At 42.0% G+C, this 14,292-nt stretch overlaps 1 protein-coding gene across 4 annotated transcripts in view; it reads right to left on the bottom strand.

Moving 5' to 3' along the window:
• Nucleotides 1-7,014: 7,014 nt before the first annotated feature.
• The window catches only part of PDE5A (phosphodiesterase 5A), a 97,707-nt gene continuing 90,429 nt past the window's right edge, over nt 7,015-14,292 (bottom strand). For all 4 annotated transcript variants that reach the window (XM_019534037.1, XM_019534038.1, XM_019534039.1 and 1 more), the window contains exon 21: nt 7,015-9,079. In XM_019534037.1, the coding sequence (XP_019389582.1) occupies nt 8,942-9,079 (138 nt within the window). In that variant the 3' untranslated portion in view covers nt 7,015-8,941. The remainder of the gene's footprint in view (nt 9,080-14,292) is intronic.

The raw sequence follows: 14,292 nt of genomic DNA, 5'->3' as shown, positions 1-14,292 counted from the left end.
TCAATGAAGATCAGGGATAAAACTCAACAGAAATCAACAGAATCAGAGTTCGGATGACGTTTGTAGTTCAGAAAGATATCCAGAAAATACCTAGGTGGCTCTTAGGTGCCCTGGAAAGGTATACATGGCATTTAGGTGCCTAAATCCAGAAGTGTGATCCTCAAGTCCCTTGTTAGGCACCTAAAGAGTGTAGGCTCCTATGTGTTCACCAGTAAAGTTCCCTACCTTCCTAAAGTCATTCTTCTGCATATACAGTAAAAGTTCCGTTAACCGGCACCTTGCACGATGACACACTCTATTAACCGGCATGCTGGCTTGTAAGGTCAAGTGAAACCGGAAGTGCCCACTGTGGGACTTCCAGTTTCGCCAAGCCCCCACGGCCCAGGGGCATAACAGGCTGTGCAGGGCCTGCCTCCCTGTCCTGCGGGGCCCACAGGGCCTGTGGGAGAGGCAACAATGCCATAGGAGGGGCGGTGACGCCCCAGATGCAGCAGGAGAAGTGGTGGCCCAAACAGGCAAAGATGCCTGTTCAGGTCACTCAATTAACTGGCATATTTTATTATCTGGCAACCCCCCAGATAACAGAGCCTTTACTGTACCTAGAATAGCTACCCATCTTGGCAGAGCTGAGCAATTTTTGGGGTGCAGACAGAAGTGCAGCTCCCCACCATAACTGAGAACACTTTCCAGGAAGTGCTCTGTATTACAACGATCCCCTGGAACCAACACTGTTGGTTCCAGGGGGGAGAGGAATCTAGCTGCTGGCTGCAAGCCTGCAGCTGATTTTCCCTCACAATGCAGCCTAGCAGGGAGCAGGGGTCAAAGTTTTCCAAATGGGAAAGGGGGAAAGGGAGCAGGGGGAGCTCATTTTAATGGTTCCCCAGCTGATGCATAGGTGAATTGGAGCCACCTCGACTTGGGGAGAACAGGGAAGGGGAAGGGCTCCAAACCACCCACCCTGACCCTGCAGCAGGAGCTGAAACCCCCCTAGACCAAACTCCCTCCAACTCCCTTTCCCTCCTCCCATTCTGAAAACAGCTTGAGGCTGTCAGGCAGCGCAGACAGAAGTTACATAAGATGCTCTGTTTTGAAACATCTTCATCTGACCCCTCATGCAATGAGGTAAGATTTTCATCTGATTGGCCATTTTTGAAGCTATCTGCAGTTGTGCACTGTCACAACTAAAAACTGCTTTCTGTGGCTGGATTAGGCTAAAATTGTCACTTCAGTCTGTGCCCTCAGACTAGGCCTATATCTAAACCTGTCTAAATCCCATAAGGGGTCCAAATTGGCAAGCATGCTCTGAACACACTTACTATAATACTGAGTTCTACACCAAACAGCAATCACAACCATTTTCATTCAAAAACATACTGAAAGAGAAAACTGGTTATTGGGGACAAAAAGTACTTTTTAGCCCTCTTGGCCACATCCAGATGTGTGTGGCCATGTGGTATGTGGTGCCGCAGACACATCTGTGGCCCCACATACTGCATGTTCCATTGTTCTCTGCATTGGAAGGAGGCAGCATGGAGGGGGTTTTTTGACCCCTGGATATCCAGCTAGATTGCCACAAAAAGGTGGAGCCTGGCCAGCCAGAGCCACAGTCCACCGCCAGCCAGGCTCCATGTGGCAGATTGCCACTGCTGCAGTCCCAGGAGGCCCCCAGGACTCCAGGTAAGGCTGCTGGGGTTAATCTAATCCTGGCCCCAGCCTCTCCTGCCCCTCCTGAGTTAACTTGCTGAACGCCAGAGCGCGAGTAGGACAGGCATTCTCTGGGGACAACTAACAGTGGCGCAAAGTGCACCACCTCTAGTTGTCCCTAGGGAATCAAACATCCATGCACGGCCCTTGAGTCCTGGTGCAGCAAGGAATGGAAGGACCAAAAGGGGAACAAATAAGAAGGGACTGGTTTCCTTAACCCCATAACTCAGTCTCTCTCCTAACAGAGGAGAAATTAGGTGCTGATAAGCAGATGCACTTGGTCACTTGCACATACAAACAATGGTTAGTTCAGGCAAAGAAACAGCCATGCCCATGTTGGTACCAATCTAAATCTGAGACTCAAAATTTGACCTCTTGGCTTCTTTCAAAAGGGGCAGTTATTTTTAAGGGCTACACATATCTGTTTGTTTTGCCTAGAGCTAAAATAATTCTTCAGCCAGAAGTATGGTTTCTTAATACCTAGCAGGCAGAGAACAGAAAAGAATATATTCACACTTTTGTTTAAAGTCACTAGATAAGACCCATCTAAATTGCTGTTGTATGACTGTGTCTCAAGGGACCAATTATATCCATACAGCAACTTTAAAGGAGCTGTTTGCCAATTCTGCTAATAAATAAGGTTGCTTATGACAGGTTCTGATATGCATAACTGCAGTGCTCTCTAGTGGTTAATAACACTAAATTATTTGGGTTGCGTTTTGAAGAAAAACATTGTGTCACTGGTTTTCAGTTCTGACAAAGCTCATGGCTGGGGAATTTCCTGACACCGATGCTAAAATTCTATAATACTCCATAGCAATATCTCTAAGCTCCTCAGGGATTAATAATAAATACAATTAATTCAATAATCCAATTAATATCAAAACTGTTATAAGCAACTTCTTGGACTAAGATGCTGCTCTGAAAATTCATGCTCATTAAAATTAATGATCAATAGACAAAGCTTAGTTGACATCTTCCTTTTTTATTTTACAAAGCATGAAAAAACAGTACAAAGAAGAGAATGAGGAAATAAGTAACTGAAAAGCAGTTTGACACAGAAAATAACCTAACCCAATATTCTTCCTTTCATTTACTGTACAGTAACTAGGACAAATCATTCTCCTAACTATTAAAGAAAGTTATGCCAATTAACTGTGTAGTGGGGAAAACTGAAAAGGCAAGATCAAATTAACATTCAAGACTTTAATGCTACTTAAAAGTAGGACATAATATACAAAGTAACCCTGTTAGGCTAGTACAAAAATACTGTGCCCAGAAACTATATATTTGTTCAAATATTTTGAAAAGGTAGAAGAATACAAATAAACACACTTAGTGGCTAGTGACAGCTCATTATTTATTTTTTATTAAACTGCAATAGAAATTTGTTTTTAAACTATTTACAGTGCTTTCCAAACTACATTCTTTAAGTGACACACACGTCTGCCATGGATATACAACAAGAGGGCTCCAAATTCAAGCTTCAGTCACACGTGCGGGGTCTGAATGAAATCAGTGGGGCTAGTTCAGTTCACTAAAAGATCAAGGAAGTGTCACGACCAGAAAGAACTGGTCCAGGGTGTTTTACTTTTTAATAGTATAGGCAAGAATAATGGTAAATATGACCCATTCCTCAAGTCTCTGGGGCACAATCGTACTCCCACTTCAATGGGAATCATCACAGCAACTGCAAACGAGTGTTTGAACGAGCAGGTCCTACTGCATGGAATGGGAAAACTCAGGGTGCATAGCGTTGCTTATTAATACACATTTACAAACAGTGGTACTTAGGTATGAGCTCCTTTACGGAAAAAGACTACTCTCTGTGGAACACATGCTTTTCTAGTCATTTGTCAGTCATTCAACAATGCTGAAATATCCCAATATCACCATTTGCTTGATTTAGAAAAATATCACTCGTTACCCAGGCTTGACTAATGGGGGCTTTCATTTCTGTTGGTCTGACCTGAACATCCAGCCCTAACCACCTGACTTTTGTCCAGCTCACATCTGTATTCAAACTCCAAAACTCAAGCTTTTCTTTTGAAATAGTTCAGGTCTCTGGGGAATGCTGCAGAACAAAGAACAGTAAAATACAGCGGAGCGCTTCTGGAATGTAGACTGCACGTCTTTAGACACACGCCCGATTGTTACAGAACTGATACAGATCAAATGCTCAGTTGACGCCTTCACAAGATACTTCCATGTAGCTTTTGTGAGAACAGTATGAATCAGCTCATTGTTTCTAATCAGCATTCTAGGGTTTGGTTCTGCTACATCAACGGTGCCAAACTCATCTGGCCCCCTGGGCTGGATTAGGCCCAGAGACCATCCCTATGCACTGGAGCCAGCATATAGAGCCGTCTAATGTGGGCGTCTTGTGCAGCACAAGCCCTGGACCAGATTCGCAGGCTCCGTGTGGCATGCTGGCCGCTGACTGGGCCTTGTGCACTGAATGCAGCACCAGAGGTGGACCATGCCAGGATGGTCTGTGGGCCCAATCTGGATTGGCGCTGTAGCCAGCATGTAGGGCGCTGTATGCAACATGCCTCCCAGACCAGCCCGTGTGCTGCATGCAGTGCTGAGTCCAGTGCCACATGCAGCGCGCATCATACTGGCTCCACATGCTGAATGTGGCACATGGGGCTGAGGCCAGCATGCGATACATGCAGTACGTGGGGTTGGTAGGAAACCCACAGATCAGATCCCAGGGCTCCACGGACCAGATTCAGCCCAGAGGCTATATTTTTGACACCCTGGGCTACATAACTGCGAAAAACCCAGCAGGGAAGTCCACTCCATAAACTTACCTGACTTAGGCCTCTTTCAACATCACAGGCTAGATCAGAATTGCACCTAACTGACCCTTGAAAGACAAAGGAATCTGAAACTGAATGTAGATCTGAGCATGGAAACGCTGATCCATCAAAAGCTCACTTTTACATGTGCCTGGTTCTGAATGGCATTTCTGAATCAGACCCATTTCTGTGAAGAGGGGAAAACGCAGTGCTTCTCTATAAAAATGGCAGCGTTTCCCCCAAACGAAAACCCCCTTGTGTCATAAAAACCATCCGCCCTCTCTGCTCATCTGAAAGCAGCATAAAGTAACCAACTTTAACTTTTAGCATGCTGGAAGGTATTAAGTGTTCACCGATTGCTGAAATGGCACTGATTTATAAGCAAGGGAGCAAACAAATTGTTACAGAAGAATAATTATATGGATTTCTTTAAGTCTTTGTAGTGCATGTGAAAACTTATTTGTTCTGCAATCAATGTAAGAGCAAGGTTACTTTAAGGACTTTATTACTACTTTTTAAGATCCTCCTTATTTTTAATTGGAAGAAGACCAGGACAACCCATTCATTTGGTTGGTATTAAAATGTGTTATTTTTTTTAATGGAAGAAAAGAAAGCACATTAGTCTACATTAAAGTCAGATTCTTATTTGGGTATATGTTTCTCATTTACTTCAGTGGGAACTAATTTTGTTTGATGGCACTAGCAGCGTTTTTGGTCTTAATTGAAAGAAATGTGAAGACCCCCTCCAACAATGCTTCCTCCCAAACACGTTGGTGTGCAAATTCCTGGCAGCTTCAATGGAACCAAGACTGGGCCCACAGAAGACTTTTACCCTCTGTCCTGATCAACATTTCAGGCAACAAAATTTTGTTGGAGGGCAGTTAATATGGTTAGGGGGCTGGGGCACATGACTTCTGAGAAGAGGTTGCGGGAACTGGGCTTATTTTGTCTAGAGAACAGAAGTCTGAGGTGGGATTTAATTGCAGCCTCCAACTACCTGAAGCGGGTTCCAAAGAGGATGGAGCTAGAGCTAGACTGTTCTCAGTGGCAGCAGATGACAAAACAAGGAGCCATGGTCTCAAGTTGCAGCAAGGGAAGTTTAGGTTAGAAGTTTAGTCAGGAAAAACTCTCTCACTAGGAGGGTAGTAAAACACTGGAACAGGTTACCCAGAGAGGTTGTGGACTTTACATCCTTGGAGGTTTTTAAGCTACACAAAGCCTTGGCTGGGATGATGTACAAAACCAGCTAAGTGCAACCAGCTGTCACACATCCTCTATGGTCACCTGTATTGCCAAAGGAAAAAAAAAATACTTATCTGCAACCTGCATACAAACCATCCATACACAAGTGTTGAAACAACAACAACCATCGTAACCTGGGAGGAAAACTGAAACAAAATATAAATCACCTGAACAATCTTGGAATCTGCCTAGAGTGCTCAAAATACACTTATAATGCCCTGAACCAGTAGTTCAAAGGGTGTGCATGTGTTTTGTATAAATATATAGATACAAATGTTATGATAGTCGTTAGATAGAAATCTCGCTACAAAATATAATTCTATATTTGTTCAAACATATGCTTTCCTCAATAGGGAGAGGTTTTGTGCAGTGTACATATATATGTGCGTACTCTACGTATATATTCTGTAAAACTGTGTATAAGTAGCAATAAAAAAAAGATGGCAATCTGTGTGATTTGCACTCATTTTTGTTATGTGAAAGGTATGGCTCCATTACCCTTTTTACAACAATTAAAAAGTGTAAATAAAATCGATGATAAAGCTATGTTATACATACAATATAGCAAATAAGATATATAATGTTGGGGATCTTACTGTAAATTATATATTGCTAAAAGGAAATATCACTATAGTTGATTTGTTATGTGATCATCACCAATGAAGCCTTGGTCTTAACCACACCAGCAATTATAAACTTGTAGAGATTTTGTCCTTTCAGACACAGACACACATTCCCACACCCATGCGCGTAAACTCTTATCAACTGGCATAGATAAGAAAATAATTCTACTTCAATACATGAAGTGTCCAAGTTTTTCCTATGGTAAAAATGAAAATATGAGGATCCTGAGCTAGTCTTAGCTATTTCTCAAAGGAGTAACTGCTAAATTTTAAGGGCAACTACTATATTTATGCCTATTAAGTATACCACACACGCACAGTATTATATATACATATAAACTTATGCATAGTACACTGCAAAACATAATACCCCAAGAATTTTTAATAAATTATATAACAAGGTTTTTAAAAACTTGAATGGCAAATGGTTAAGTATTTTTTCAAAGAAACGTTTCCAAATTTGGGTATTATAATAATAAATTACTGAATTACTAGGGATCAATGGCTTCTAATCTGAGTTAGCTAAAATGTTGCCAAATACAAGGATTCACATTCCTTTATTTCTAGTATAAAACTTAACACTTTGGAAGATTCTGAAATGTTTAGTTAACATTTCTTTGTTATTCATGATTTTTAAGTGCTTCTGAGTTTTATTTGGGATCAGAAACAAGATAGCTGAAAAGCAGGTCCTCCCCAACAGGTATTCCAGACCAGATGACACTAGAAATAATAATATAATCAGATGACACCAGAAATCTCAAGGGAAAAAATTTCTTGCAAGGTTTTCAACTACAATTTGTGGATTCACCTGTTCAGAAACTGTTTTTCAAATAAGTTTCTGACCTTTTGAATGTGAAGTCAAACTAAATGCAGGCCTTTACATAAACCAGTCTTGGTTGCCACTACACCTGGTATATATATATATATATATATTACAGATATGCAAATCATTATAAACAACATTCGTGTGCATCTTTATACATCCATATTTACATCCATATCACTAACTTATGACTACCAATTCCAGCTTTTAAAACTGTGACATTCATCTTCTTGTGGCATCACATGGTAAATGTGCTGCCTTTTTTGGATGTCTTATCCCTATGCTTTGTTTAATAAATGTCTAGTGACTTATTCAAAAGAATTTATGCATTATCTCCTCTATTGAAGAATACTGGTTTCCTCTATATCTGATGCAAATCCACTGGCTCTCTTTCCTTTTCTGAATGTTTATGCCTCATATATAAAGTCTTTTCTGAATGTTTATGCCTCATATATAAAGTCTAAGTCCCTGCAGTATTCTCAACTGTTTTGCTTTAGGTCTTTTCCCATATTGCTTTAAGACTTTGTGGTTAAAAACTGTTGCTAGTAGAATGAGTGCTGAAAACTTTTTTTTTTTTTTTAAATAAAAATACTTTAGTTCCCAACATTAATGCAAAAACTTTCTACAATCTCAAGCAATTATTCAGTTGGTCATGGTCATTTCTTAGATTCTCAATCTGGTGAATCAGACTGTTGACACAAATCCCCAGACACATCCTCTCTCTGGATCAGATTTTTGAATAAGTACAGTTTTTATCATTTGCTTTAACAAACACATTTGCTTATGCTTTTCCTTCTTGTGCTTCAGTCTGTTGGTCACGATATTAAATAGGTCTTTAGAACAAAGATAACACTAGCATACCATCAAAAGGAATCTTATTGAGTTCAGTTTTCCTGTGTTTCCTGTATGTTTTATCTGAAATGTTCTTCCCAGGCAGCCAATGATCTATGCTGTTGCATTTTGCCATTTCCTTGTCTATTAAGCAGCTATACTAGCTCTAAGCAAATGTCAGAACAGTTCCATTGCAAATCTCAGTTTAGGTCTTTTATGTCTACTCATTCACAGGATTGCTTTAAAATTCCTCAAAAAGGAAAGAGTAAAGGGATAACACATCCTTGTAACAGGAAACACCTGATACAATATATCACACAAGTCCCTGTGCTTTGTCACTTTGGGCACAATTCTGCATCTCCAGGTGAAGCTCTCATTGACTTCAATAGAAGTTCTGTCAGTAAAACGAGTATTAGATTCAGCCATTAATGCAAACCTCAATCACCAAGATCCTTCTTGCCTCCTGGCAACTTGCGGGAGAGCAGACAACATCGCTCACTACTTACATACGAGGATGCAACAAAAAAATAAGGGGAAGCAAGGTGCTGAATATGGTATGTTTTAAGGTACTGGCCAGTCACAAACACTAAATAAACATCTATATATACATCTGTAAAGCTGAAAGCCCTCCAACCAAGTCCAGTATCAGCAACTTGTACCTCTGTGTAGAACTGGGTAGAATAAACTACCTGCAAATCTATTGTTTCACCTCATGCAAATAAAATATAAGAATATATAATCATTATAGAACACTGGCATAAAAGTGATCATGCTATGCTTTTAAAGGCTGTGGAAAAAATAATACAGCAGTGATAAAGCATACACAAAATCCACACACAGTGTATAGCAAAATGAAGTATTCCCAAATTATTGTACTTTATAGTAAACTTAAAACATATGCTTGCTAACCCAGCAACTCAGTTCCGTTTGGACTGATTACTTTCTCCATTAATCAGATTCTTCTCCTGCTGTTCTGCTAAGGATTGCCATTTCTGTCTGTTCTTTCTACAGCCATCCAATAAAGGGTAACAGGCCTCGGATACATGAGTCATGGCCTAAAAGAAATGGAAAATTGCTTGAAAACTGTTTGTTTTTTAAAAAGCTCTCTTCCACTCAAAATCGAACACAAACACAGTTACTTGGTTTTGCAAAGCAGACTATATTTGAGGTCTTGATGGGTATTTCTACACATACCTTTTTGTCCTGTAATGCTCTGGAGATCCGGTGGGTTGGAGCAGACTCGATTAATCGATTCTGCTCCATGTGCAAGCTGACGTGCACTGCGCTGCACCGTGTGCAGTTGTATAAGCAGTGAAATGTACATGAGCATGCAGAAAATGGTGGTGGTGTGCTTTTGAACTAAACAGACCTTGAATATCATGCATTCAAGATTGCAAAACCACCATTTTCTCAGCGCTGACATGTATTTTGCCACTTATACAACATGTGCCAGGATGCCAGGTGCTTTTAAAAGCGCCCAGCACTGAGGCATAAGCATGTCTACAAATGCCCGAAGGTCTCAGGTCTTGAGATTTCTTATTCTGCTGGAGACCAGGCAAGAGTGACCTGCCATATTTGGGTGAAACAGAAAACAAGTTTTGGAGAAAACTGGATTCCCATCCTCTAGCATAGACTAGAATGCTTAAATATATACATGTATGTGTTAAGAAGTTTCTACTGAAAAAAATAGTGACATTTGCAAACAAACCCATGGGTATTTCTGTGATATTCCCTTTGCTATTTCCCAACTACATCTGATGGAGACACATCCTTAGGCTGTAAAAGGCTTAGTTCTGAAGCATTATTTCATCTGAATACTCCAATTAGCTTGTAATTCAGTGGCACTAAATCCCATGTATAAGGACCTTGCAGCTGAGCTGAATGTCCCTTAGAATTTTTAGTGAATGCCTGCACAATCATATGAAGCAAATCCTGGCCATACTGAAGTCAGTACATATAGAGTGAAACCAGTCACAATTTTACTCCATGAATTTAATTTGCACTCAAACAACTGACTTCAGTGGAATTCTTGATTTACACCACAGTGAGATAAGAATCAGGCTCTTATGCACAACTTATTGGAGCTTTCCTAGAAAAAACATGACAGAAAAGAACCTCGACTGGTCACCTAGTCCAAACTCCTAGTTAAGGCAGGATCATCTCTGTCTAAGCTGCCCTAGACAAATTTTTGTTTAACCTGAATTTCAAAACTTTCAGTGATAGAAATTCCAGTCTCTCTAGATAATCCTTCCCAGTTAGAAAGTTATTTCTAATATCCAACTTAAATCTCCTTTGTTGAAATTTAAGCACATTAATACTTGTTCATTTTCTGGGGGACAAAGAGAACAGTTGATCACCAACTTCTATATATCGTGTTTTGTATTTCTAAACTTTTCTCAAATCCACTTCGGTCTTCTCTTCTCCAGGGTAAACAATCCCAGTTTTTCAACTTTTCCTCATGTCATACTTGTCAAAACTTCGATCATATTTATCACTGGATTCTTTCCAATTTGTCTATATCTTTCCTTAAGTGTAATGCCCAAAATAGGACTGTACTCCAGATGGGACCTCACCAATGCTGAATAGAGTGGAAGAATCAGTTCCCATGACCTCCATACAACAATCCCATTAATATCATATTTACTCAAATCCAAGTTGAGCTGCCTCCCACATGTAACATGGGGTGGGGGAAGCCCTTTGTCTTGAATTCAAGTTGTGGGCAGGGGGGAGCAGCTACTGTGGATCCACCTCTTGTCCTGACCCAGGGTTGAAGTCAAAACCACTACACCTCTATCCTCCCTGTCATCTCCATACATCTCTTATGCTCCAGCTCCAGCCTGGGGAGTGGAGCACGTAGTTGCTCTAGCCTCACCTTGGTCAGGCAGAAGCTGAGTCTGAGTCTGGAGCTATAGGGGCAGCAGTCAGGCCACTTGACTCCCCTGCTGTCCCTCCCTCCCCTACCTCCCACACTGTCTTCCCTCCTGCCACTGCTTGCCTTGCTGCAGTGGTGAGAGCATGAATTGAAGACAGCCCTCCAATAATTAGATTCTGTACATGGAAAAATTGTAACAAATTGACATACTTTCCTTGTATACGTAACCCTACATAATTTAATTTCTGGGGGGTCATCTTAAATTAAGAGTCAGCTGAGATCTGGGTAAACACCCAGTATGCTATTAAGTATATTCAGCACACCATAATCAGCCTGTGGTCCATTATAACCCCCAGGTATTCTTCTGTAGCACTGCAGCCCAGCTAGTTACTAATTTTGTGTTTGTATATTTGGCTGTTATATCCTAACTGCAATACTTTACTCTTGTCCTTACTGAATTTCATAATATTTATTTCAGACTACCCCCTCCCTCAATTTACCAAGGTCTATTTGAATCTCAATTCTAGCCCCTAAAACAGCAGGGGTCACAAATTAGCCCCATATCCCTCCAGAGTGCCACTCTAATCCTTTTCCCCTACCTGATCTGCTGCTCTGCTCCCTGACCTGTGCTCCCAGCCCAATGTACTACTGTTTGCTGCTTCCTGCCCTATCTGCCACGGTGTTGTCTGTCTTGTCCCTTGTCTGCTGCATGCCACACAGAGGCTGTCAGTACCACCTGTTGCACATGTGCCAGCCCTGCTCTAAAATATCTCTACCTTAGCAAAGGGTATCATTAAGATCCAGAACAGTACCAGATCCAGGACCAACCCATGGGGTTCCTGCTTGATACCTCCTCCAGTTAGACAGTGAGCCACTGATGGCTGCCCTTTGAGCATGATTATCCAACAGGTTCTGTATCCATATTATAGTAGTTTCAGTGACATAGTATTTCCTTAGCTTACTTTTGAGGCCATTACAGCATACTATGATAAGCCTTGCTGAAGTTCAGGCCCATCATATCCAGTGTACCACTTCCAGGCTCTGTCACTGAGACTTTAGCAGCAGGCACCCTTAGATTCCTGGTCTGTCTGGGAGCCCCAAAGGTTGAGTGAAACAGATCCATAGGCTGGCTTAAGGCCTGCAGGCTGTACATTTGATACCCCTGCTCTCAATGCTTAGAAAAAAGTTCCTAGATGATATGCTCCATTACCTTTCTTCATGTCAAAGTTGGACTGATTGCTCTATAATTACCTGTATCAACTTTGTTCCCTTTTTTCAAAGATGAATATGACATTTTCCCTTTTCATCTTCTGGAACGTCAAACAACGTCCAGGAGTTCTTGAAGAAAACAGTCAATGGCTCTGCAATTCCCTCGGCCAATTCCTTGAGTACTCAAGGATGAATCTGACCCAGCCCTGCTGACTTAAAAACACCTAGCTTCTCCAAGTTCTCTCTGATGTGTTCTTTTGTTCCTCTAGACTAGGGGTAGGCAACATTTTTTGGCCGAAGTGCCGAAAAAACCACAATGTCTACCTTGGAAGGTGCCAGAGTGCTGACATACTGGAGCCCAGAGCAGCTGTTTGCAGCCTCCCAGCTGCACCAGTCTGCTTGCAGCAGGGCTTGCAGCCTCCCAGCTGCCTGTTGGGAGCAGCCTGGGCTCCACAGCTGGCAGCAGCTGCTTAAAGCCTGGCCTGGCAGTGGTGTGCTGAGCAAAATGGCCTTGCGTGCCATGCTCAGCATGTGTGCCGGGGGTTGCTGACCCCTGCTCTAGACTGACTATTCTGCCTCCCTTGTCTTAACTGTGCTTATCACCATACAGTTGACTTTTCTGCAGGGACTAAAGTAAACAAGATATGAAAAACTTTAGTCTTCTCCACCATGCCCATTTGTTAACTTCCCCTCCCTATTCAGACCTTCATGGATGCAAGGAACTCAGGTGTCCTTCTGCATGTAGGCAAACTCCTAGAGGTGAGACGGAAGTTTGTGAAGCACCCACTTAGTGGGAAGGCTGAAGTTACAGCTGAGTTCACTGGCTATTTTTACAGCATTAGAACAGTAAGAGTATGCTGGTTTCTTGCTCATTTTCCAAGTGCCCTTTTATGAAATAATTTGTATTTGATACTTATTAAAGTATCCATATAAGCAGGTGGAGTTCACAGCTGCTCCATACAGAATAAACACACTTAATTTGCTCCATACTGAGCTCTAATTTACGATTTGCCCGTACTATTAAACCTAAACAGCAACAAGATGTACATTGCAGCCTAACCTTTCTCCTTACTGGGGCTGTTCTTTGCATTTCCCTGCAGCACCCTGGTATCTAATGCTCTTTGTCCTATACTCTGTCAAATATGGGGACACTTACCCTGAACACATATGCATGGTCCTGCATTCCTGTATGGACCAACAGCTGCCACTCTACTACAGACTGTTTTAATATCTAGTCAATGAGCTTATGGCCTGAGCTATGCTTCTCAGGCATGGCTTTGAGCTGCACAGCCCCACTGGAAGCTCAAAACAGCTTCCTGTGAAAGCATCCTCCTTCTAAGGGTGCGGTGTGGGCTCCACTCCAAGTCCCCCCCACCAGTGCCTGAGGAAATGGCTCTGTATACTTGCTAGGGGTTACTGCCACGTGGCAGGAGTGCACCTTGTGCTCAGGGGAACACAAGGCATGGGCTTTTGCTCTGCTGTGAAGCAGGAGCACAGAGAGGAAGTTTTTCTGCCTTCTTTGTACTTCTGCACAATCATGCAGGGCCTGGGCACAATCTAATCCAATGTCATTCAATAGCTAGCTGACAAGAGAGCCAGTGCTCCTATGAGATTCATAATGGAAAGTTTCCCTAGAATTCTTCTCTGGGTAAGTATTCCTCCTCCTCCTCAGAAATTCAGTCTTTAGAGTTGTGAACTCTGAATCTCTTTGATCCATAATGGCTCTGGTTAAATAACAGGTCTTTGGCAGGGAACCTGCAGTCCCCTACAGCAGCCTGCCTTCCCTTAAAAGGAACTGTCTGGGAACCCCCTCCTCCCAAATACCATTCCTGAGCTGTTTTCATAGCACAGAAGTGGAGGCTGCAGGACTACTGCTGACTATCCTATTTAACTTGTTCATTTGCCCTAAGGGGTTCAGAGACAGCACAACAATCCTGCTGTGAAGAGTGGGGCGGGGAGGATGACTGTCCATTTTATAAATAAAAAGGCATAGAGATATGTTGCAACTTGCTCAAAAGTACACAGCAACTTACTGGCACAGCCAGGCATATGACCCAGTGATCTGCCTCCCATTTCCCAGGTGCATTCTCCAGAATACACTGCCCGGCCCCTACCTGTTTTTGCAATGATTAACACAAACAACCACAATATGAGCAATCTGTGATGAACACACAGTCATTTTTCTTG

Source organism: Crocodylus porosus, unplaced genomic scaffold, assembly GCF_001723895.1.
Source record: "Crocodylus porosus isolate Cpor-Errol unplaced genomic scaffold, CroPor_comp1, whole genome shotgun sequence".
Lineage (NCBI taxonomy): Eukaryota > Metazoa > Chordata > Crocodylia > Crocodylidae > Crocodylus > Crocodylus porosus.
The sequence above is the reverse complement of the archived record's forward strand: the minus strand, read 5'-3'. Positions and strand labels throughout refer to the sequence as shown.